Source organism: Crinia signifera, chromosome 19 (genome assembly GCF_055691185.1).
Source record: "Crinia signifera chromosome 19, ASM5569118v1, whole genome shotgun sequence".
Classification (NCBI taxonomy): Eukaryota; Metazoa; Chordata; class Amphibia; order Anura; family Myobatrachidae; genus Crinia; species Crinia signifera.
The window spans coordinates 29,087,732-29,111,290 of NC_139226.1; the positions used below are offsets into that span (position 1 = coordinate 29,087,732).

Sequence of the window (23,559 nt, forward strand, 5' to 3'; positions counted from 1 at the left end):
AGCCATCGAGCCCGAAGCGTGGCGAGTGCAGCGAGCCCCGCGAGGGGACGCGGATACCTGTGAAGCCCGCGAGGGGACGCGTATAGCTGTGAAGGTATCCGCGTCCGCTCGCCACGCTTCGGGCTTGGTGGCTTGCTGCGCTCGCCACACTATTCTATTCTCAACTCCACGCCGACGTGGATAGTGGGGGTATGAAAATGTCGTAGGACGCGTACCGCCGTACCTCGCGGGCTCGCTGCGTTCGCCACGCTTCGGGTTGACATTGATAGTGGGGGTGGTGCACTATGAAAAATGGCATTTGGGGGCATTTTTACAAGTTTAATACACATTTCAATGCATTCTGATGTATTTCAGTGCAAAATCGGGTGCGATCGCATCGCATCGCATGCGATTTGATCGTATGCGATGCGATGCGATTTTTAGCATACAATCAGCATACGATGAAGGTCGTGGGAGCCGTGATACTCCACAAGTACCGGGTGGCCTTATGCAATATCTACTGAGGTGATGTAATAGTTCTTATCAAAGTTCTAACTCTGCTGGTAAACTTTGTCTAATTAAAGCCTGATGTTCTTTATTTGGATATCAGCCTAGATGTAAAATCATTACCCATATTCACAGTATATGGGGTGGGTGGTTTCAATCTGGTCAAGGAGTCACACAAGCTTCATACCCGGTCCAGGTAGATAGCACAGTGAGGGCTTCATCCTGCGGTCTGGAATGGGAGGTGGTGTATTCTGGTCCAAGTTAGGAGCGGCTTCTGGCTGCAGTACATGGCATACATTAGGACCCGGAGATAATATGTTACTTATTGACTTCTGAGGCACCTCTGGAAGACGTAATAGATAAATGGATAGAATTACATATATGTAAATACAACACACAACATGGATAAGCGTCCCCACCGGAGGCTTCATAAGTACCTTTTAGGGATGGCCATTGGCCATCGATGATTAGAAAACATTGATGGTTTATGGCCGATGTCGAATAGTTTTGCCATCGATGGGGGAGAACAGGTGATTTGTCAACCACCGATGTCAAGCTTAAATGAACAGTATTGTTTTGCTTTTTCCTGGACACGGAGCATAGCTCCACCCAGGACACCAATGAAGCCCCGCCCCCATATTCTGATTGGCACACAGGCCAATCAGTCAACGAAAATGGATGACCATCGATATGTAAAAACATTGATAGTCATCCATTGCATAGTTATGCACCATTGATGGTCAGTTGCACTTTAGCAATCGATGGCAAACATCGATGGCAAAGTTTTGGCTTGAGAGTGCACAACTCCCACCAGAGTTGGACTGATCCACAGTGGGCCCCACCTACGGATTCAGTATTAAATCCCGGCGGTCGGGAACCCGGCGTTCAGAATCCCGACGCTGGAATCCCGACCGCCGAAATCCTGACAAGGGGGGACGTGGATTGCCCCCCCTTGGACACCCACGGAGGGAGAATGTGTCGGGATTTCAGCGGTCGGGATTCCAGCGTCGGGATTCTGAACGCCGGGATCCCGACCGCCGGGATTTACACTGCATCCCCCACCTACTGCTTGTGGGCCTCAACCTCTGTTCTATCAGGTTCCAGCTTATTTATTAAGATGGGATTTTTATTGAAGATAGGATGTTGCTATGGGCAACCAATCAGTTTCTACTTTTTTTTATATATACTTTTTATTTTGCTTTTAAAAAGAATAACATACATATTTAGCACCGTGCATCATACATATAAGGAGATCGTTAACAGTGCATGTCGTGCTAATACACAGTGCATATAAGCATAGTTACTACAATATTATTATTATTATTTTATTTATAAGGCGCCACAAGTGTTTTGCAGCGCCGTTCAAAGGAACAATACAGGGAGACAAAACTTGGCATAACATTGAATAAATGACAAAAATGTACAACCTGCGGACCGCACAGACAGCCTAACAGCAGCGGCGGCAGCAGCAGAGGAGGTGAATGGATGCCTGTGTGCGGCATCCATTCACCTCCCGGACAAGGGCTGGGGGGTGCACGGGGGCTGGGGGGTGCACGGGGGCTGGGGGCAGCCCAGCAGATTACCTTAGTGCTGGGCTTGCCCCCAGCACAGCGGTCTGGGTCCCGGCGGAGGCGATCGGCGCTTAGAGCTGATGTACTCTCCAAGAGGCGGCTAAGGAACCGGGAGGGGGGGCGTCGGTGTAAAAGGGACCAAATGCCAGGTCACACCTGGCTTGAAGCTGGGTCCAAAAACCCTGGTGCGACCCGGCGCTTTGGTATAAAAGGGGTATTATATAGCAATATTTTCAACTTTTGTTGCTTAGGGCGGGATGTATTAATATACATCGCCGCCCTTTGCCGGCTGTCCGCCGCGATGCCAGTGCATATGTACTAACATATGCGGCTGGCATCGCGGTGCGGTAACGGAGCCCCCCCCCCCCCCCCGCGATACCTGTACTGTGGTCAGCCGGGGGTCTCCGTCACCTCCCAGCCGGCTCCTGATGCCTACACGCCGGGGACAGCTAAGCAGGCTGTCCCCGGTGCCTCCTCCTCCCCCTGCAGCCAGAAGGACGTCCGGCTGCGTTGATAGGGGGAGGAAGGGCTTACCTTCCATGGTCCAGGAGGACCTGCAACAAGGTAAGCCCAAGGGAGGGGGAGAGGGGGGGTCGGCGAGGCGGCGGGGTTGTGGCGACGCGTCGGGCAGCGAAAAGAAGCCCATAGGCTTCTATAGGGTATCGCCACGCAAAGGTGGCGATACCCTGCCCTGCGATAACGGTGCGACCGGATAATAGTACATAGGAAAATGCGGTAAAACAGGGGTTTTAACGCATTTTCCCTTTAGTACATCCCGCCCTTAAACCTCTTTGGCCAGCCATAGTGCCCAAGCAGAAATGGATAGCTACTTTATAAATTTATTATCTGAATTGTGCTCTTTTGCAATACTATACCCACTTTTCTTACAGTACTGTACTTTATAGACATACTTAGTACCACAAAAAAAACAAAAAACAAAAAACAAAGAAAACAAACGGTACTTATGTAGTAACTGGGCTGCCGATTTTTTGATTGTATGCCTTAAGTTAAGGCATACAATCAGATGCGATGCGATGCGATATCGCATCGCATCGCATCGCATTCGATATCGGATGCGATGACCCGATTTTTCCATAGGAATCAATGTTAAAATGATTCCTATGGAAAAATGGGTCCTTTTCATACCCCTACTATCCAAGTGGGCATGGAGTTGGATATAAACCTGTGGCGAGCGTAGCGAGCCACCGAGCCCGAAGCGTGGCGAGCGAAGCGAGCCCCGCGAGGGGACGGTATTCGTCCCCTCGCGGGGCTCGCTTCGCTCGCCACGCTTCGGGCTCGGTGGCTCGCTACGCTCGCCACAGGTTTATATCCAACTCCATGCCCACTTGGATAGTAGGGGTATGAAAAGGACCCATTTTTCCCATTGAATTCCATGTTAAAATGGACTCAGTCCATTTTAACATTGATTCCTATGGAAAAATCGGGTCATCGCATCGCATCGCATCGCATCGAATCGCATGGTCGCATGCGATGCGATGCGATCTCCCGATCCGACCCGATTTAGAAATCGGCAGCCCAGTTACTACATAAGTACCAAACAAACTATAATTTATTACACTATACGCATATCTTGTGATAACCAACATATAGGGGGAAATTTACTAAAGGAAATTTGTAAAAAAAGGTGTATTTGTATCCAGAAATACACTTATTTTTGACATTTATCCCAAAAATACGGCAATTCGTAGTCGTATTGATAGCACATCAATACGACTACGAATTGCCGTATTTTCGGGATAGTAAGGGGGAAATTTACCAATATGAAAAACCTAGTTTTTCGTATTGGTATTTCCCCTACGGCTGCATACGACTGTTTTAGTCGTATGCAAAGTCGTGTTCCGGAGGGGAAATTACAAAGCAGTCATATACGACTGCTTTGTAACCCTCCGATGGTGTAACCATTCGTATTAGCGGCACATATATACGGCCGCTAATACGAATGTTTCTGGCAGTCTGCACGGATCAGTCAGATCCGTGCAGGCTGCAGTGTGTAAAAAAATAGAAAAATTCAATAAATAAAAAAAAAACCAGCGTGGGGTCCCCCCCACAGCTCTAACCAGCACCAGGCTGAAGGAGCCGGGGCCGGTAATGAAAAATCAGGGAACCCGACAAATAGGGGTTCCCCGATTTTTAACAACCAGCCCCAGGCTCCAGGTCTGGGGCTGGTTCCCAAAATACGGGGGACAAAATGACTAGGGGTCCCCCGTATTTTAAGAACCAGCCCCAGGCCAAACCAGCCAGCAGGGTAATGTCACAGCCGGGGGACACTTATGATATAAGGTCCCGCGGCCAAAACATTAACCCCCTGACCGGTCAGCCTGGCCAGGGGCCCTGGGGGAGTGGGGACCCCCCCAATGAAGGGATCCCCCCCCTCCAGGACTTACCTGACCAGGCTGAAGCCTGGTACTGTCTCCGATGCCCCTGGGCGGTGGGCATCGGGCTGATTCAAGTGTAAAAAATAGATGAAACTATTGTTTTTTACTGTGGCACTACAAGTGCCAGCAAGCTGGGACTTGGAGAACCACAAGTCCCAGCCTGCTGGGCATTAAAGGGCCCGCTGGCACTTGTAGTTCCACAGTTAAAAAAATAGTACACAAAACACACTGACACACATTTTAAATAAAACTTTAATACATACAAAGCCCACACATACTAATACTTACCTATCTTCTTTCCGTAGGTAGCCCTGGTCCTGATGTCTGGTCTGTGTCGGCGTTCTTCTTCATGTCGACGTCCTTCTTCATGTCGACGTCGCTGTCGGCGATGGCGTCCGGTGTCCGGATCCGACGAAATCCATGGAGGAAGCTGTGGAAGGAAACCATACTCACCTGTCCCAGCGCGACGTAGTCCAGGCAAGTGTCTTGGCAAAAAAACAAACCGACACCCGAAACCAGCCGAACAGCAGGGAGCCGCACGGTGTTTGTGTACATTGTGCGGCTCCGCCTCCCGAATGCCGCTATTGGCCGCCTTGCGGCCTAGCGGCCAATCAGGAGCCGCTAGGCCGCAAGGCGGCCAATAGCGGCATTCGGGAGGCGGAGCCGCACGATGTAAACAAACACCGTGCGGCTCCTACTGTCTGGTTTCGGGTGTCGGTTTGTTTTTTTGCCAAGACACTTACCTGGATTACGTCGCGCTGGGACAGGTGAGTATGGTTTCCTTCCACAGCTTCCTCCATGGATTTCGTCGGACCCGGACACCGGACGCCATCGCCGACAGCGACGTCGACATGAAGAAAGACGTCGACATGAAGAAGAACGCCGACACAGACCGGACTTCAGGACCAGGGCTACCTACGGAAAGAAGATAGGTAAGTATTAGTATGTGTGGGCTTTGTATGTATTAAAGTTTTATTTAAAATGTGTGTCAGTGTGTTTTGTGTACTATTTTTTTAACTGTGGAACTACAAGTGCCAGCGGGCCCTTTAATGCCCAGCAGGCTGGGACTTGTGGTTCTCCAAGTCCCAGCTTGCTGGCACTTGTAGTGCCACAGTGAAAAACAATAGTTTCATCTATTTTTTACACTTGAATCAGCCCGATGCCCACCGCCCAGGGGCATCGGGGACAGTACCAGGCTTCAGCCTGGTCAGGTAAGTCCTGGAGGGGGGAGACCCCTTCATTGGGGGGGTCCCCACTCCCCCAGGGCCCCTGGCCAGGCTGACCGGTCAGGGGGTTAATGTTTTGGCCGCGGGACCTTATATCATAAGTGTCCCCCGGCTGTGACATTACCCTGCTGGCTGGTTGTGCCTGGGGCTGGTTCTTAAAATACGGGGGACCTCTAGTTATTTTGTCCCCCGTATTTTGGGAACCAGCCCCAGAGCAGGAGCCTGGGGCTGGTTGTTAAAAATCGGGGAACCCCTATTTGTCGGGTTCCCTGATTTTTAATTACCGGCTCCAGGCTCCGTCAGCCTGGTGCTGGTTTCGGCGGTGGTGGGGACCCCACGCCGTTTTTTTTTTAAATTTACTTAATTTTTCTATTTTTTTACACTGAAGCCTGCACGGATCTGACTGATCCGTGCAGGCTTAAAGCAAATACGACAGGGAAAGCAAGGTGTATTTTCCTGTCGTATTTGCGTGGGTGTTTTACACCACTTAGCAGCCGTATTATCAGTACGGCTGCTTAGTACATCAGGAACCACCATTCTTTTGAATGGTGATTTCTGTCGTATTCTATCGATGGTGTAGACATTCGTATTTGTAAATACAAATACGAATGTTCCATCTTTAGGAATACGAATTGTTGTATTTTTGGGATTGTAAATCCCGAAAATACAAATTCGTAAAAAAAAGGTGTATTTCTCCCTGCGAATACACCTTTTTTCTACGAATCCACTTTGGTAAATGTCCCCCTAAATGTCAAAAATAAGTGTATTTCTGGATACAAATACACCTATTTTTTTTACAAATTTCCTTTAGTAAATTTCCCCCATATTATTTACTATTTTACTTAATTAGTGATAATGCCTATTGGCACATTCCAAAATACTGCCATCTGTGCCATATCTTTAAATAAATATTTCTATTATTTCTATTTGCATAAATGTGTCTCTCAATGTGAACTTGTAAAATATATCACCATGCTGCAAAATCTGGGCCATCTTTCAAAAGCCATGTTCTGGCTATAAGCAACTTTGCTATTGCACAGAGGTTAAATATATATGTTTTGTCAAACTTATAACACAGCGCCAGGTATACCTGTATTAATCAGGGTTTGTATCACCTTGTCCCAGAATGACCTAAGGACTACGCAATTCCAGAGTAGGTGCCAGAATGAACCAGTTTCACTGCTACATTTAGGGCATACCAATGATGTTCTACCCCCCATTTTTACCAACCGCGATGTAGAAAGGTACAATCTGTGCAAAGTATCGAGGCCATAGCCATTTCCCATTCGGTTAATGTCATAGGGCCTACGTCAGCTGACCATTTTGTGCAGTGTTTGTTCAGCCCATCCTCACACGTCGCATCCAACAGTAAATTATACATCTTCGAGACCCCCTTCTTCTTACCACCCTCCTGTAAAACTTTTTTGTTATGGGAGATACCGAAAAGCTTAATGCTGTATTTTTAAATTGGGCCTCAAGAGCACTTCTTAATTGCAAAAATCTGAATACTTAATATTTATTTGGCGCCTTCTAGATTAGAAAATACTAGATTGAATCTGATTGGTTGGCCATAGAAACATCCCATTTTCAATAGAAATCCTGTGCTTGGCTTTTTCTTTACAAACTACAGCAAGCTCCTCCTTCCTGCCAATCAACTCTAGAGGGTATGTTACATTATATATCGGCCTAGGCATTGTAGTATTCATGTTGTTTGCAGGCTACATCCTATCTAATGGTTGGCCAAGCCTCTGTGGTGGCTGGAATGGACCTCTACTGCTGCATCTTCCCGGTTTGCCCATCAGGCCCCAGTCCGACACTGACACACACCCCACGTAAGAACAAACAGCAATGTTTTGAGTTTAGCCTCAAACTCACCTGGAACTCGGGATTCTGTTTTGCGTTCCTCTTCACACCTGACGTTGTCATAGAAAACTGGGTCATTCTCAGAAGCCCCTGGAGTCACATTGAGATGGGAAAATACAATTATTCTCCTGGAAAAGTAGCCAAATATAAAGCAGGAAAATACACCACTTAATCTGTTTTATCAGCAGTGGGCTTGCTGTATGAGGTTATTAATAAGGAGCTGATTTATCACCATTGGCCCAACTTGCAGTGCGATAATTGACTGCATCGCATGGATGTCTCCATTATTATGCAGTGACAAAGTTTGCCATAAAGCTCTGTCCCCGCGATGGGTCTCCACAGCACTATCAGGTTTTTTTTTCATGAAAAATACCCCGAAGATGTGCTGCGCATGTGCCATCACCAACCTCACCGCTACGGCTATCCCGTTCCCCGTTGCGATGACCCCTGCCACCATCAGTGATGCTCATCAACCCCTAGGGATTGGCTCCTGATGCACTGCTGGTCTTCCGGGCTTCCTTCTGCTAGGACTCCTCCCTTTTTTTTGCTGAATATTTCTCATTTCAATTTATATAACAAATGTGAGCGAAGCTGACATTTGTAGCAGATATTTTGCACTTCTCTCACAGAGATGTTGTCACTCAAAGGGTTAATAATGAGCAACATTCAGTCACTGCTAGTGACCCCAAGTCTACCAAGAGGCCTGTATGTAATACACATAACAAGTCAGTGACTGCTGAGTAGTAATGTACATTATGTCTGTCTCGTCTCTACTTACTGTTCTGGATCTCGGTGGTGGTGACTGGACACGGATGGTTGCACAGGACACCACTGCCCCGGGACTGATCTACATAAATGTACCGGCAGCCAAACTCCATGACAGACACCTGTGAGTAAGCAGAGGCTCAGCGCAGTAATATCATACAAGCAGCGACCGCACATTACAGGATTCAGAAGAAAAAGGATTCAGGCAGCTAAAACACGAGGGGGGGGGGGGGGGGATTAGTGATGCCAGTGTACATGCTAACAGAGTCATTTATCATTAATGTGCAATGCCGGCGTGGTGACATCGCCGGCCATCGCATTGCGGTTCCTTGTAATACCGCCTGGATGTATCATTTTGAGGGCGCAGGGACAGGGCTCCGAAAGGAGCCCGTCCCTGCGAAGCCCTGACCCGGAAGCCAGGGGGTCTGCGCATGCGCGGTTATGCGCTGACCCCCGCCGACCCCTGTGACCGCACTGCCCTGCTCGGCAGTGCGATGTGTAGCCATAGGCTACAATGAGCTATAGCCATATCAGAATGGCGATAACCCAGGGGTGCGATGCCGGGCTGCCTGATGTTGACACATCGGGCAGCTTCGCATCCCCCATAGAAACCTATGGGGGATACGGCCGGCGGAGGTGCAGGGGGGGGGGGGGGGGGATCGCAGCAGGGATCGGAGATTCCTGCTGCGGTCCCCCTTTGATACATTTAGGGGATACTTAGTATTTGCGGCTAACCCCCGAAAACGTGTGTTTTTGGGGATTTAGCCGCAAATATGGTTTGATAAATGGGCCCCCAAGTCTTATCTGCCATTGTCATATAGTTATATCAGTGCTTAGCTATATTATTTATTTCTGGCTTCCTGACAGATGCTATCGCCACTGTATGTAAATATGGCAAGAGGTGGATTCAATGAGAAATATTTGGTTTGTATAATAAAATAAGTGGGATACGGCCATTTGGTCTACAGCATGATGGTCAACACCATTAGGTTGACATGGGGATATGTCGACATAGTTCTAGGTCGACATGGGTCAAGGTCGACATGGGTCTAGGTTGACATGGGTTTAGGTCGACACAAGCATTAGGTCGACAGTGTCGAGGTCAACAGTCAAAAGGTCGACATAGGGTTTTTCACTGTTTTTTTTAGCCGACAGGTGCCGACAGGCGGTATTTCATGCCCTACCATCCACTAGGGCATTGCGGGAGAATAAAATAGTGTGCCGAGCGTAGCGAGACACCGTGCCCGACGCATTGTGAGCTAAGCGAGTGATACGAGGGGATACTGTGCACTTTAAACTGTGTCCATGTTGACTGTGTCGACATTTGGGTAAAAAAACAGTGAAAACCCCCATGTCGACATTTTGACTGTCGACCTAGACATCGTCGACCTAATGCTTGTGTTGACCTAATGACCTGTCGACTTAAACCCATGTCATCCTAGACCCATGTTGACCTAGAACCATGTTGACCTTTCCCCATGTCGACCTAGTGGTGTCGACCTAATGCTTGTCGACCAACATGCTGTAGACCAAATGATGCCAACCTGCTTAGCATGCCAGGCAGGCAGATAGAGCAGCATTTGTCCCTTGCTGCTGTTTTGTTCACTTTCTTTGTAGGGTTGTGGCCACATCTCTTTGATTTGTCCATGTCTTCCCCTAGTACCGGGACCCGTCCCCACTCTCGGTGGCCCACTGAACATCCTGATTGGTGGACAGAGCACCAGTCTTGCATAACCAGTACTGATCTGCCATATAGTTACGGGGTTGCTGCGATATGCATATTTAAATGACAGGAAATAGCCAGCAAGAAAAAAAACAAACATAAATGTATATGTAACAAATCTTTGTATTAAGACTTCCAGGATATTCAAAATTTATTAAAATTGTTGGTAATACGTATTTATTATTATTATTATTATTATTAATAATAATAATGATAATAATAATTTACACAGGGTTGCCTACCCTCTCGGAATGGCCCGTAGGGTCCCGGAAACCGGGTCCCCCTCCCGCCCTCCCGAAAAACAGCCTGGCTTCCGCGACCCCCACACCAGCACCTGCAACCCCCCTTCAGCAGGGGGGGGTGTTCGCGGGTCAAATGACGCGAATAGCGCAGTTTTAGCCCCGCCCACCGCAGTGCAATGCCATAAAAAAGGCATTGCACATCAGGGCGTGGCTAAAATGGCGCTATCACTCTGGCCACGCCCCTGACAAGTACCCACTCGTGTGGCTCCGGAAAGGGCAGCCAGAATGTCGGTAAGTATGAATTTACATGGAAATTACTTTTGTGTCAGTCTGTGTACTCGCTGGTCACCGACACTGAGGGCCTTATTCTAGTTCACTCTTTCTGACAAATTCCTTCTTAGATGGACAAAACCATGTGCACTGCAGGGGGGCAGAGAGAATTGGATTTGGGTGAGTTATTTTGTTTCTGTGCAGGGTAAATACTGACAGCATTATTTTTACACTGCAATATAGATCTCACTTTGAAGAAAACCCCACCCAAATCTAATTCTCTCTGCACAAGTTACATCTGCCCCCCTGCAGTGCACATGGTTTTGTCCATCTAAGAAGGATTTTGTCAGAAAGAGTGAACCAGAATAAGGCCCTGAGTGTAGAATTGTGTCTTGCAACCACAGGTGAGGAATGCACACAAGCACCGCTGCATTACTACTCGCTCCAAGAGTTTTCTTCAATAACTCCCTGGCCCTAAACCAGTCTAGCAGGCTGCTATATTATCATCCAGTGGCGGATTCAGGGGGGGGGGGGGGCACCCGGGCACATGCCCCCCTGTCATTTATTTTGTAGCTAAAGAACCAGGGCTTTCCAACGAGCCCAGCCCCGTATCTCTAGCCCCCCCGGGAACCGGAGATATCGCCTGGCAAACCTGTAACGTTTTTTTCCCCATAGGATAATATGGGACCCATCAATTCCGACCCCCACCTGGTTCCGACGGCTGCCAGTTCCCGCCCTGGCATCACAGAAGCTTGTGGTTGATTTCATTCAATTCCAAATGGCTGGGCCTTCAATATGATATCAGGCTGGTCCAAATCGGTCAATCGGTTCCAGAGATATTGCGTGTAAACCGATTTTTTTATTTTTGAAATGTAATTTCATAGCTGTTCATGTTCTTTGAGGGCAGATTACTCTGGAACCAAATGTTCCAGTTTCACTGGACCAAAATCATTCAAAGCCCGATCAAAAGTTCTTCAATATAATACTTGTCTCATGTAAATGGGTCAGTTGGTTCCGAAGATATAGCCGGTTAAATGAGATAACTGGTTAAAGGGGGAGGGGTGGTTTTCTCTCCCCCTCACACCAGAAAATGCAGGGACTAGGCTGGTGTAAAAGGGGTCAACCTGGAAATGCATTTTCTGGTGTGAAAGGGGTATTATTTCAAATAGCCGGGACCTGCAGTGCTCTGAATACAGCCAGGCTCTGCCACTGTCAGTGGCTATCAATTCTGCCTGGCGGCGGCTGTCCCCCATTTACCATGAGCATGTATTCCCCCTTGGCAATGAGCATGTAATCCCACGTGGCAACGAGCATGGAACCTCTGGCAATGAGCATGTAGAGAAGCAGCACTTATGTAGCATAATTTTTAATAGGCATTATGGTGTTTGGCATAACACATAATGGACATAATGGCGTGTAATTTAACGTGTAATGGACATTATGGTGTAAATGTTTAATGCGAGCCTTTGGTGGACAATGTCCCTGTTTATGAAGTGTATTGTGAATTTTGGCTTAATCTGTGTGGCATTATGTGAATTCTGGCTCAATCCATGAGGCATTATGTGAATTTTGTCTCAATCCGTGTGGCATTATGTGAATTTTGGCTCAATCCATGTGGCATTATGTGAATTTTGGCTCAATCCATGTGGCGTTATGTGAAATTTTTCCCAATCCGTGTGGCATTATGTGAATTTTGGCTCAATCCGTGTGGCATTATGTTAATTTTGGCTCAATCCATGTGGCATTATGTGAATTTTGGCTCAATCCGTATTGCATTTTATGCATTTGGCTCAATCTGTGTGGTATTATGTGAATTTTGACACAATCCATTTGGCATTATGTGAATTTTGGCTCAATCCGTGTGTGTTATTATGTAAATTTTGGCTCAATCCATGTGGCATTATGTGAATTTTGACACAATCCATGTGGCATTATTTGAATTTTGGCTCAATCCATGTGGCATTATGTCAATTTTGGCTCATTCCATTTGGCATCATGTGTAAGGGGCAAGTATAATGGGGTCTAGTATTTTGTTGCATAATGTGTAGAAGTTGTATATGGTGTTGACACGCCCCCTGTTGAGTGGCCACACACCCTTTTCCGGAGCGCGCCTTTGGCGCGCGCACAACTACATCCTTCACTTTTGTCGCCATGGTGGGCCAGCGTACTTTAAATGCCAGGGCCTATTTTTAATTCCATTCCCACCCTCTCCTGCCGCTCTCTTAGCATGTACACTGGCACCACTAACACCGCCCCTCCCCCACCCAAACCCTTTTTTTTAATGGTGCCCCCCCTGTCATTTTATCCTGGATCCGCCCATGTTATCATCTACTTCTTTTACATCAACGTCAACAAAAGTACCACAGGTATCGCCTTCCTGAGGGTCAAATTACCCTTACACCCAGGGCTGAATTACGGGCCTCATGGGCCTGAAGCTGTACAAGGGCCTGTTATGAGAGTGCATGGTCAGTGCTGTGTGGGCATGGCCAGTGGCATGTATTCCCCGTACACTATCAGTCCCAATGTCTCCTTAAATATGCAAAAGTACAAAAATTGCATCATTTTTTGTGCAAAAATAAAATGCAATTTAATACTTCAATGATTTATGGCCAACCCCGGCGGCTGGTGATCATCATGCTGTCATGGCGATGGGCCTAGTTTTATGTGGAGGCCCGGGGCTGTAGCTCCATTCGTCCCAGTGTTAATCTGGCCCTACAGTACATACACCCTCCCCTACATGGATGTTTGGAGAAGTCCCTACTTGCACCTATTACGGCTCCGCTGCCCCAGGCTGACCTGCCCAGGTAGTGACAAGGTACAAATCACACAACAGTACACAGATTGCTGTGACTCCTAACAGCATTGCCATTGTATTTACAATAACGGGAACACTGTGGCATCCACGGTGTGTGGTAAGCTATTGTTATTACTTTTAATGAGCTTCGACGTCTTGGCACAGACGATAACCACAACTTGTACACTTTATTGACACACATTCAGCAAATGTAATGGTTGGATAGAGTCCATATAGTGGTTTATGTGATGTTATGTGAGGGACGAAACTCTCCCTGCAAAACGTTTCACAGACCCTTGCAACACGCACCACCGTTCATGCACCGGTTGGGTAGATGACCGGAAACAGAATGGAGAATGCTAATACGGAATGAGAATTCTGCCATTTGTCTCCTCCCCGCTGTCTGCAAACTGCAGCTTAATAGCGGTTTTGAATAGAGATGTGTCCTCATCTACTCTACCTTCAGTTTCCCGAAACAGCCCTCTGTACACGCAGGTCCCAGGCAACTCAGCATGTTTTCTGCCCAAAACGTGCAAGAGCTACAGTATTAGGGAAAATGTGACTAAAGAAATCTTGAGAAGGGAAGCCGAGGATAGTAACAGCTACAGGCTGTGTATTGATATTTGCAATCTTTCACCCAAGTTCCTAACAATTATGTAGTAGAGCTGCAATATTTTCAGATGCTGCACTGCAGGTGGGGCAGATGAAATATGTGCAGAGCGAGTTAGATTTCGGTGGGGTGTGTTCAAACTGAAATCTAAATTGCAGCGTAAGAATAAAGCAGCCAGTATTCACTGTACTCTGCACAGAAATAAAATAACTTTCCCAAATCTAACTCTTTGCACATGTTACATCTGCCCCACCTGCAGTGCAGCATGGTTTTGTCCATCTGTAAATTGCAGCTTTGCTAACAGGTGTGAATCAGGCCCTATATACACACTGCCCACAGTCCACCTACCCCTATGCTACAGTATACATATGCACTGAACAAAAGCAGTTTATACTGAGTTGCATGCAGATAACATAAAATAAAAACCAGTTAAACATTACCATTACAGTGCCTAGCACCAATCCAATCAGAATCCACGTTGAGCATATGTCAGGGTTGCCTACAATCCCGGAATAGCCGGGAGTCTCCCGAAAATCGGGTCCCCCTCCCGGCCCCCCGGAAGGGTGGGCAACCCTCCCGGATTCAGGGGGGACCCCCGCTGCGCCCCCGATTTAAATGCCGCAATCCGTGGGTCTCAGGGGAGGGGGCGTAGCTAATATGGCAAAATCTCGTAATTTTAGCCCCGCCCCTCCATGGAGATGTGCAAATTCACCTGTTTACCATCATGGGGCGGGGCTTAGTGACATCACGCTCAAGCCCCGCCCCCTGAGCAGCTGCTGAAACTCTCCTCTCCGGGAGAAGAATATTAAAGTCAGCAACCCTGCATATGTATATCGACTATATGTCTCTCGACCTATTAACCTGTCAATCCGGATACCATGTGCTCCTGTTGGAGCATCACAAGGGAAAGGGTGTGTCTTCTTATATTTCCTCCCCATTGGACACAGTAACAGGAAAGGAAGAGGCTTCTGTTCCTTGGCTTTGAAGTGGGTTGGGGAAAAGAGATAATGATACATTGAAGGGCGTGGGCGGTTAAGATGTTTCAAAGTTTGGGAAGAGATGAATTACTAACCAATCGGCACCTAACTGTCATTTTTCAAACACAGCCTGTAGCGTGGCAGCTAGGCACTGATTGGTCACTGCGTTATCTCGGGGCGACAGGCGGCGCTGAACTGTTCGCTAGGCTGCGAGTGTACGCAGCCTAGCAAACAGAACTGAACCAGGCCTTATTTTCCAGCGGGAATTTGTTCAGCAGTGGCTGCAGGGTACGTCTATTGTACGGCTGCAGAGTGTGAGAATGCCTGCGGGAACAGGTAGATGAATGCTTTCTGCTAGGTCATGTCCTATTATGTTACAGAATGAAGGTGCGGCCGCACAGATCTGCATGAATGTCCCACAAGTGTTTACTTAACAGGCAGGAGCGGCTTACGTTACCGGGAATATTTACTATTTAAAGTAAATGATGACGTGAAAATATACTATGATTTGTACCACCGCTGGCTGTGATAAATAGGCTTTATGGAGTGAAGGCCACCGCCTGCAATAATCGCCTCTAGCCATCAGCAGGAAGAACGTTTGCATAAAAAGAAAATGCCCCAGGCGGATGAGGAGTAGACCCGCACGCACTTTACACGGTCAATGGATCTACGATGTCTAGATCGGCCATGTTATGATCTAACTTAGTCAAACCCGTCTAGTTAAATGCCTAAAGATGGTCGGCCCCAAACATTATTTATAAACTCATGTACACCATGTGACTGTTGACCGCACTTCTGTCGCTCTAACCCTGCCGTCTAACTTCCGTTACTGACTATCTAGATAGATGGTCGACTAGATTTAGGCGTCTAATTAGATGGGTTCCACTAAGGGTGACCCGTTATACCGTATCCCTTTACACAGAACTTGGGCAGGCATTCACATCAGGGACGTGCAGTCAGGGGAGGCAGGGGAGGCAGTGCCTCCCCTGTCATTACTGGTTAAAACAATAACAAAATACAAAGAATACACTTATGACACATATCCTGTGTCTTAAGTATATTCTTTATATTGTTCTTATAATTTTTACTATAGAACATACTTTTTCATTTGTGTCGGAGGCACCAAAAGCAGTGCCTCCCGCTGTTCATGTGAAAGGACCAGAAGCAGGGGTCGGGCAGGGGGGCGGGGCTAAGCTGTACGCTTTAAAAACCCATTAAAAAAAGCTGATTAGCGGCACCTATAGCAGTGCCTCAGTAACAGGGTTGTGCTTTCTGCCCATATGAAAGCCCCTGTCACTGAGGCAGTCAGACGTGATTGGCTGAACCGGCTCTAATAGTTCCTATAGCCAGCCCCCGGATCGACCGCATAGCAGCACAGCCACACAACCCCTATCCCGACCCCCATCCCCCGGTCAGCGCCATACTTCTTAGCCGCTCAGCCCTGGGCGCACTGTACGTCACATTCTCCTGTCACTCGCCCGGCTTCCGCTGTCCGCGGCTCACAGCTGGAATCACTGAGCAGACCGAGCCTGAGGAGAGCAGCCTGGATACAGTGCTGGCTGCGCACCAAAAGGTAAAGGGTGCATTCAGCCAGCCTGATACAGTATACACGGAAAGACTGCAGAACCTTCCCCTGACTGACTGTTTATAATTGGTCCCTCCTTCCCTACTGTAGTAATTGTACTGCAGGGACCAGTCCAGGGATCCCCGCAGTACAGGGACACATAGCGCTCCTCCTGTCACTCACAGGAGAAAGCTTTATTCGTGCCCCGGCCAGCGCTGATTAGTAGCAGGTCCCCGTCCCCATCACATGCTCATGGACCTGGTGTGTCAGAGCTGCAGAAAGGCCCACCGCCTCCTGTCCACACACAGAGCAGCAGCCTCTCACTGATGGTGGCTGGGCACAACATTGCTTCTTCTCCTCCCATTGAACCTGGCACAGCACCACAGGGGTAAGGCAAATATGATCAGTGACAGGCAGCCCTCTTACAAGACACCAGTCTGACAGATCCCACCAGCAGGAGTTGACATGCTGTGAAAGCAAGGTGAAGCTACAAGACTTTGGTCTAGGCATGCCAGGAATGGCACACCAGCAACAACCCCAGGTCAGTGCTCACATCCATTGTCTCCATGCCAGTGCCACCCACCTTTACTGACCGCTCTATACCAATTTCTCCTACCCTGCCATCCCAGTGTCTCCCTCCTTTCACTCCCCAACCAGCTCACTGCCCCTCCCTGCTCCACACCACTACTGCAGTAGTGTCAGCAGATAAGGGGACACAGACACACCAGGAGTGGGCACCTCTAACCTTAGGGAAAGTCTCCTCTCTGTGCGGGCTCTTATGCTGGTCAAATTCCCCTGGGTCCAGCAGCAGCTAGAGGGGAAGACAACACACCATGATCTGGTGGCTCAGCTTCATGGTTTCACGCAGCCCCAGCTCCGCCGCCCATGGCACAGCAGCGAACAGTCCTTAGTCACACCTGGCTTACACATTCCCTGGGTCCGCACCTCACACTTCAGCAGTGAAAACTTCCCCTCCATGGGGACCACACACAGCCAGAGCCGGATTAAGGGGCTATATCTTTTTTTAAAAAGAAGTCTTAAGGTCCATACACACTGAGCGACTTTCCCCCTGCCTGGCGAGGTCAGTGGGGGCAGACTGCGCTATGCAAAGCCGTTCTCAAAGCCGCTTATCTGCTGGTAATACCAGCAGATGAGAGGCTTTCCCGGCTCATCACCGGGCCATACACACTGTTCGACTTGCTGTTTTGAGAGGCAGTGGGCACGCCTGTGCATTGTTAATTGCCCCCTAGTCATCTAGTGTGTATGGGACTTAAGTCCAAGGTGACCACCTCAAGCTCTGGTTCTGATAGTAGCCAGTGCCTCACCAGCCAGTGACCTCACCGCACGCCACTGATTCACATTCACATATGACTAGTCGTGGGATAATGCCACAGCTGCAGGGACAGGCGCAGTGCTGCAGTCTGCGCAGCGTGACCTCTGACCGCTGCATTGCGCAGAGCTGCACGTCAGGGTCGGGAACCGCCGAGCAGCGTCTGAGATTGTGCTCAGGCGCTGCCCAGCATTAGACTGCGAATGCCGAAATCCTGAGATTGAAAACTCCAATCCAGCGATTGAAATCCCGGCAATTTTGGGGCCAAACCCTGGGATCTAACCGATTTTGATCCCAGGGAACCCCTAGCTGATTTGTTCGGTACTTGTGATATCTGGGCTCCTGTTTTTCTTATGAGACCGCGTCCCCTCGCCACGCTTCGGGCACGGTGGCACGCTGCGCTCGCCACACTATATAAAATCAACTCCATGCGTAGTTGGATAGTAGGGGTATGAAAAAAGGGGGTGCATTTAACATGGGAGCCCAGATAATACATAAGTACCCATCGCGACACCGTCGTAAGGGGCTGCGCCCCCTTAATTTGTGAACTTTGTATTGTGAGAAATATGGTTAGAATTGTATGAAAGATGCCCTGCATTGCAACTTGAGTTATAGGTGAAATGTGTTAGAGAGCATATGATGTGGAAGGGGGTGTGTATTGTTTTGTTTAATTAAAAAGCAGTTACAGAGCAAGATGTACATTGATAGTGTGGAGGGTACAGTGACATTTGTGGGGGGGGGGGGGCTGTGTGCGCATGTTGTTTAGGTGTGTGTGTGTGCAATAGTATAGTAGGGTGTTTTTGAGTCAGCGGCTCCCCACTGGTGGAGGTCACGACACAGGAAAACAGGAGGCTGGGTAGTGATAGGGGTGTGTGGGAATAAGGGGGACTAAAGATGAGGGTGGGGGACACTGTGCAGCTTCTGCCAGTGGGTGAGGGTCCAGCGTGGCAGTACAGGAGTACAGGACGGTGCCCCTGAGTCAGTGTCTCCTCCTACTGGGTGGGAGTTAGGGTGCATGAGAGCAGGAGGCTGGGCTATAAGGCATGATAGGGGTATGTGGGCAACACAGCATCAGCGACTCCCCAGTGGTGGAAGTTACTGTTCAGGATAGCAGGAAGCTGGGTAGTGATAGGGGTGTGTGGGCATATGGGGGACTAAAGAGGAGGGTGGGGGACACTGTGCAGCTTCTGCCAGTGGGTGAGGGTCCAGCGTGGCAGCACAGGAGTACAGGTCGGTGCCCCTGAGTCAGTGTCTCCTCCTACTGGGTGGGAGTTAGGGTGCATGAGAGCAGGAGGCTGGGTGGTAAAGCATGATAGGGGAATTTGGGCAACACAGGGTGAGCGGGTCCCCACTGGCGGAAGTTAGGGGGCAGGAGAACAGGAGGCAGGGCAGTGATAGAGGTGTGTGGGCATGAGGGGTAGTAAAGGTTTTTGGCTGTTGCTGAGTAGGGATAGGCATTGGTGCAGATGCCATTGATGGTTGGCATTGATGGCGATTTTGCAACATGCCATCGATAGTAGTAAAATATTACTTGGATAACCATCAATTGTTGTAGCTATCGATGGTCATCCAATATATCTGATTGAATAGGCCGTGGGTCAATCAGAACTCGGTGGCGGGACTTCCAGGTGTGTGGGGGGGGGGGCGGAGCTATGCTCCGTGTCCCGGCACCTTAAAAATATTTGAAACTTGATTGGTTCTCCTTTGCCATTGATGTAGGGAAACCATCTGGTCCTCCCACATCGATGGCAAAAGTATTCAACATCGGCCATAAACCATCGATGATTTGATGCGGGGGGTGCCGTGAATCGTGGGAGGGGTGTGTGAATTGCAGGGGGGGGGGGGTGTCACGGGGGTTCACGAATCGCGGGAGGGGGTGCCGGAGGTGCTGTGGGGTAACGTGAATTCCGGGGAGGGGGGGGGGCGCGAATCGCAGAAGGGGGGGCGCGGGGGGTCTAGAATCACGGGGGGCGCGAATCGCAGGAGGGGGGTGCCGTGAATCGCGGAAGGGGGCGGGGTTTGCAAATTGCGGGAGGAGGGCACAGCGAATCGCGGGAGGGGGCGCGGTGGTGCCATGAATCGCGGGGTGCCACGAATCGTGGGAGGGGGGGGCGCGTGGGTCCGCAAATCGTGGGAGGGGGTCCCGTGGGGGGTGCCGTGAATAGCGGAAGGGGGGTCCGAGAATCGCGGGAGGGGGCTTGGGTCCGCAAATCACGGGAGGGGGGGCGCCATGAATAGCTGGAGGAGGGTCGCGGGGGGTGCCGTGAATCGCGGGAGGGGGGGTCGCGGGGGTCCCGCGAATTGTGGGAGTCCCGCGAATCGTGGGAGGGGGGGTCATGCAAATCGCAGGAGGGGGGGTCGCGATGGTCGCTTGGCAACAAGCATGTAATCCCACCTGGCAACAAGCATGGAAGCCATGGCAATGAGATTTTAGGTAAGCGGCACTTATGTGCCTATCAGTGCGATTAATCGCAGTTAATCGCAAAAAATTCATGCGATTAATTGCGATTAAAATTAAGATTTAATCGTTGCCCACCACTAAAATATATATATATATATATATATATATATATATATATATGTGTGTGTGTGTGTGTGTGTGTCATTGTATTGGAATTGCTTATTTAAGGGATAGTAAGTATACGATTGTATATCTATCTTGTGTTTGAAATGTGTACTATTTCCAATTGTGTAAATCTGCTGATACTATAGTAATGTGTGTATATAACGTACCTGTGCGAGGGTCCTGACCTAAGGTCCTCTTACCCTGCAGGTAATATTCTATACATCACAAGTGATGAAGTGAGCATTGAATACAGTTGGCGAAGGTCTGCCTGCAAAACAATGATATTGTTTTGTAATGACATACTGTACATTGTGTATATACATGAATGTAGGTTATTTATGGTGATAATAGCAGCACTATATAAACAAGATAAACTGGAAAGTGGGGCGTTTCCCAAGGTAGCATCAAGGAAATACAGTATTATATAGCTTAACAACTTGGGTGGAGACACTTACTAAACTGTAACCAATCAGATTATATCTGAGGTTCCGGGTTGAACAAGGACCTATTAGAGATCCAGCAGCCACCCTTTACAAAAGGGGAGTGTACAGCACCTGAGGAAGAGTACTTAAGTTCTTACTGTTAAGGACTATCTTTAATCACACATATACTGTGTATATATATATATATATATATATATATATATATATATATATATATATATATATATATATATATATATAAAACATATGAGTATCAAAAGACACAGAGGGGGCGGCACTCCAACGGAATTCAATGCGAAATGAAACACAGAGCCACGATGTGGTGATCTAACGTTTCGGCAACTTAATGCCTTTATCAAAGACACAGAAAAGCATACAGAAACACTTACTTATAGGAGGTGACAGCCCTGCTGATTCCGGTGTTCCCACGCTCGCAGCCAGGTTGGCGCCTGAGACTGACGTCATCGGGTTTCCCTCCGTGCAGTCAGCTGCTCTGCTTGGCGCGTTGCTATGGGAACCCTCCGGAGCCTGCAAAAAACCAAGTGACAAAAGTGCAATATTACATACAAAGTAATGACATATCCAGAGCAAGGTTGGAATGGAAACAAAATAAAGTCGACATGGCCAGGCTGACGACATGAAACCAAGTCAGCAGTGGACAGAGGCTGGGCATAGAAACGGATCAAAAGGCATAAATACGGCAAATGTAGCGAACACGCTGCTGGAGACAGTGTATCATACACAAAGGAGATAGGAAGCATGTAGCCACATAGCGAAGGGACAGAGGAAAAGTACAAATGAATTAGAGACATACATGAATGAGAGATGTGGAAATAGACAAGTGCGCAGTATACATAGAATTGAAAAGGGAAACAACTAATGAAAAAAGGTCAATTGCATGTAATTAGAGAAAACAATTAAGGGAGGAGTACTCATTGAGACCAGCTGGTGCGAAGACATTCAATTTGAAAATCCATTTGGCCTCTAATTGAAGCAGTCTCTTATCACGATCGCCACCACGTACATTGGCAGCAACCTGGTCAATCATTTTGTACTTCAGTGTTGGCAACGTGTGGCATTTGTCCCTGAAGTGGCGCGCCACAGGCTGTTCAGCTGGCTGACCCTCAAGGGCTTGTTTGATTGAAGAGCGATGGAGCCCCATACGTTCTTTAAAAGTTCGGCTGGTCTTGCCCACGTACATCAATCCACATGGGCATCTTATAATGTAGACGACGTAGCGGCTCATACACGTGAAGATGTGCTTGATCTTATATCTGTGACCAGTGTGTGGGTGCGTGAATGAATCACCCCGTTCTAGATAGCCACACGTAACGCAGCCTGTGCAGCGATAATTGCCAGGCTTACGTGAGAGGAAATGGGGTGCTTTGACCGTGGAACCCAGTCCGGTTACGTCTGCTTTCACAAGCTTATCACGCAAGCTGGTACCCCTTTTGTAGCACGGCATCACAGACATATTTTTGAGTGCCGGTAGTTCAGGGTCTCGGCAGACCAGTGGCCATATCTGCTTGACAGATTGTACCAATACAGAGCTAGCCGTCGTATATGTATTGATAAATGGCATTTTTTCTTGCAACTTTGAATGGACTTTGCTGCGTAGAGTATCCTCTCTGGGGATGGCAAGGGCTTTGGCTTTGGACTGTAGAAGCATCTCATAATCGTAGCCTCGATTTACAAATTTATTGACCATCATGTCCATTTGCTCTGCCGCTGCTGATGGTGCGCTGCATATTCTTCTCACACGCAGCATCTGAGAGAACGGCAGGCCACGCTTGGCAGCAGGGGGGTGATGGCTGGTGGCTTCAAGGAGGGTTTTCCTATCTGTGGCTTTTTGGAACACCGATGTTGACAAACCGCAATCGTCAACGGTGATTTGGACGTCTAGGTAGCTTATAGTTGATGTGCTGTAGGTTGAAGTGAATTTGATGTGCGGGTCTGCTGTATTAGCATGCAGCAGTACATCATCCAGTGATGCCGCGGGACCAGTCCATATCAGCAAGATATCGTCGATGTAACGAACGTAAAGGGCGGTATGCGCCATTGCTGCTGGATGTGATAAGATGAGCTTCTGTTCCATGGCAAACATATAAGCATTGGCATACGTCGGGGCTACGCAAGATCCCATTGCGCAGCCCCGACGTTGCAAGTAGTGGGCACCATCAAAGTAGAAATAGTTTCTGGTGAGCGTGAGCTCTAACAAATGCATGTAAAAGTTCACCTCTGGACCAATAAATGCTGGATTGTTGCTGATCAACTCCTTCGTTGCCTCAAGACCCTCACAATGGGGGATGTTCGTATATAGACTAACCACGTCTATGGTACACAAGATAGTGGCATCGGGGAGGTTAGTCAATTGGTTCAGCCTTATGATGAGGTCCGTGGTGTCCTTCAGGAAGGTGCTTTGTGCTTGCACCACTGGTTGCAAATAGGCGTCCAGATATTGGGATATGCCATAGTACAGCGATCCTCTCGCCGATATGATTGGGCGACCTGGCGGCCTTTGTGGATCTTTGTGGATCTTCGGCAGGGTGTATAACAGGGGCGTCAGCGGATAGTGAGTAACCAAAGCCTCCATACATTTTTTAGAGATGGTTTTGTTCTCCATTGCTGCCTTGAGCAAGCCATCAATCTCCAATTTGAATTTAGGAGTAGGGTCTGCGGGGAGACGTTCATATACCTCGCCGTTAGACAGCTGTAGGTAGATGTCCTTCTTGT

At 48.5% G+C, this 23,559-nt stretch overlaps 1 protein-coding gene across 3 annotated transcripts in view; it reads right to left on the minus strand.

The window, feature by feature from the left end:
* The window catches only part of LOC146041765 (circularly permutated Ras protein 1-like), a 94,530-nt gene that overhangs the window by 39,242 nt on the left and 31,729 nt on the right, over positions 1–23,559 (minus strand). For 2 of the 3 annotated variants that reach the window (XM_083161666.1, XM_083161668.1), the window contains exons 2-5: positions 20,551–20,651; positions 8,321–8,429; positions 7,555–7,632; positions 674–829 (exon numbers count right to left, since the gene is read on the minus strand). In XM_083161666.1, coding sequence (XP_083017792.1) covers positions 674–829; positions 7,555–7,632; positions 8,321–8,420 — 334 coding nt within the window. In that variant the 5' untranslated portion in view covers positions 8,421–8,429; positions 20,551–20,651. The remainder of the gene's footprint in view (positions 1–673; positions 830–7,554; positions 7,633–8,320; positions 8,430–20,550; positions 20,652–23,559) is intronic. The other variant, XM_083161667.1, reaches the window with a different exon arrangement.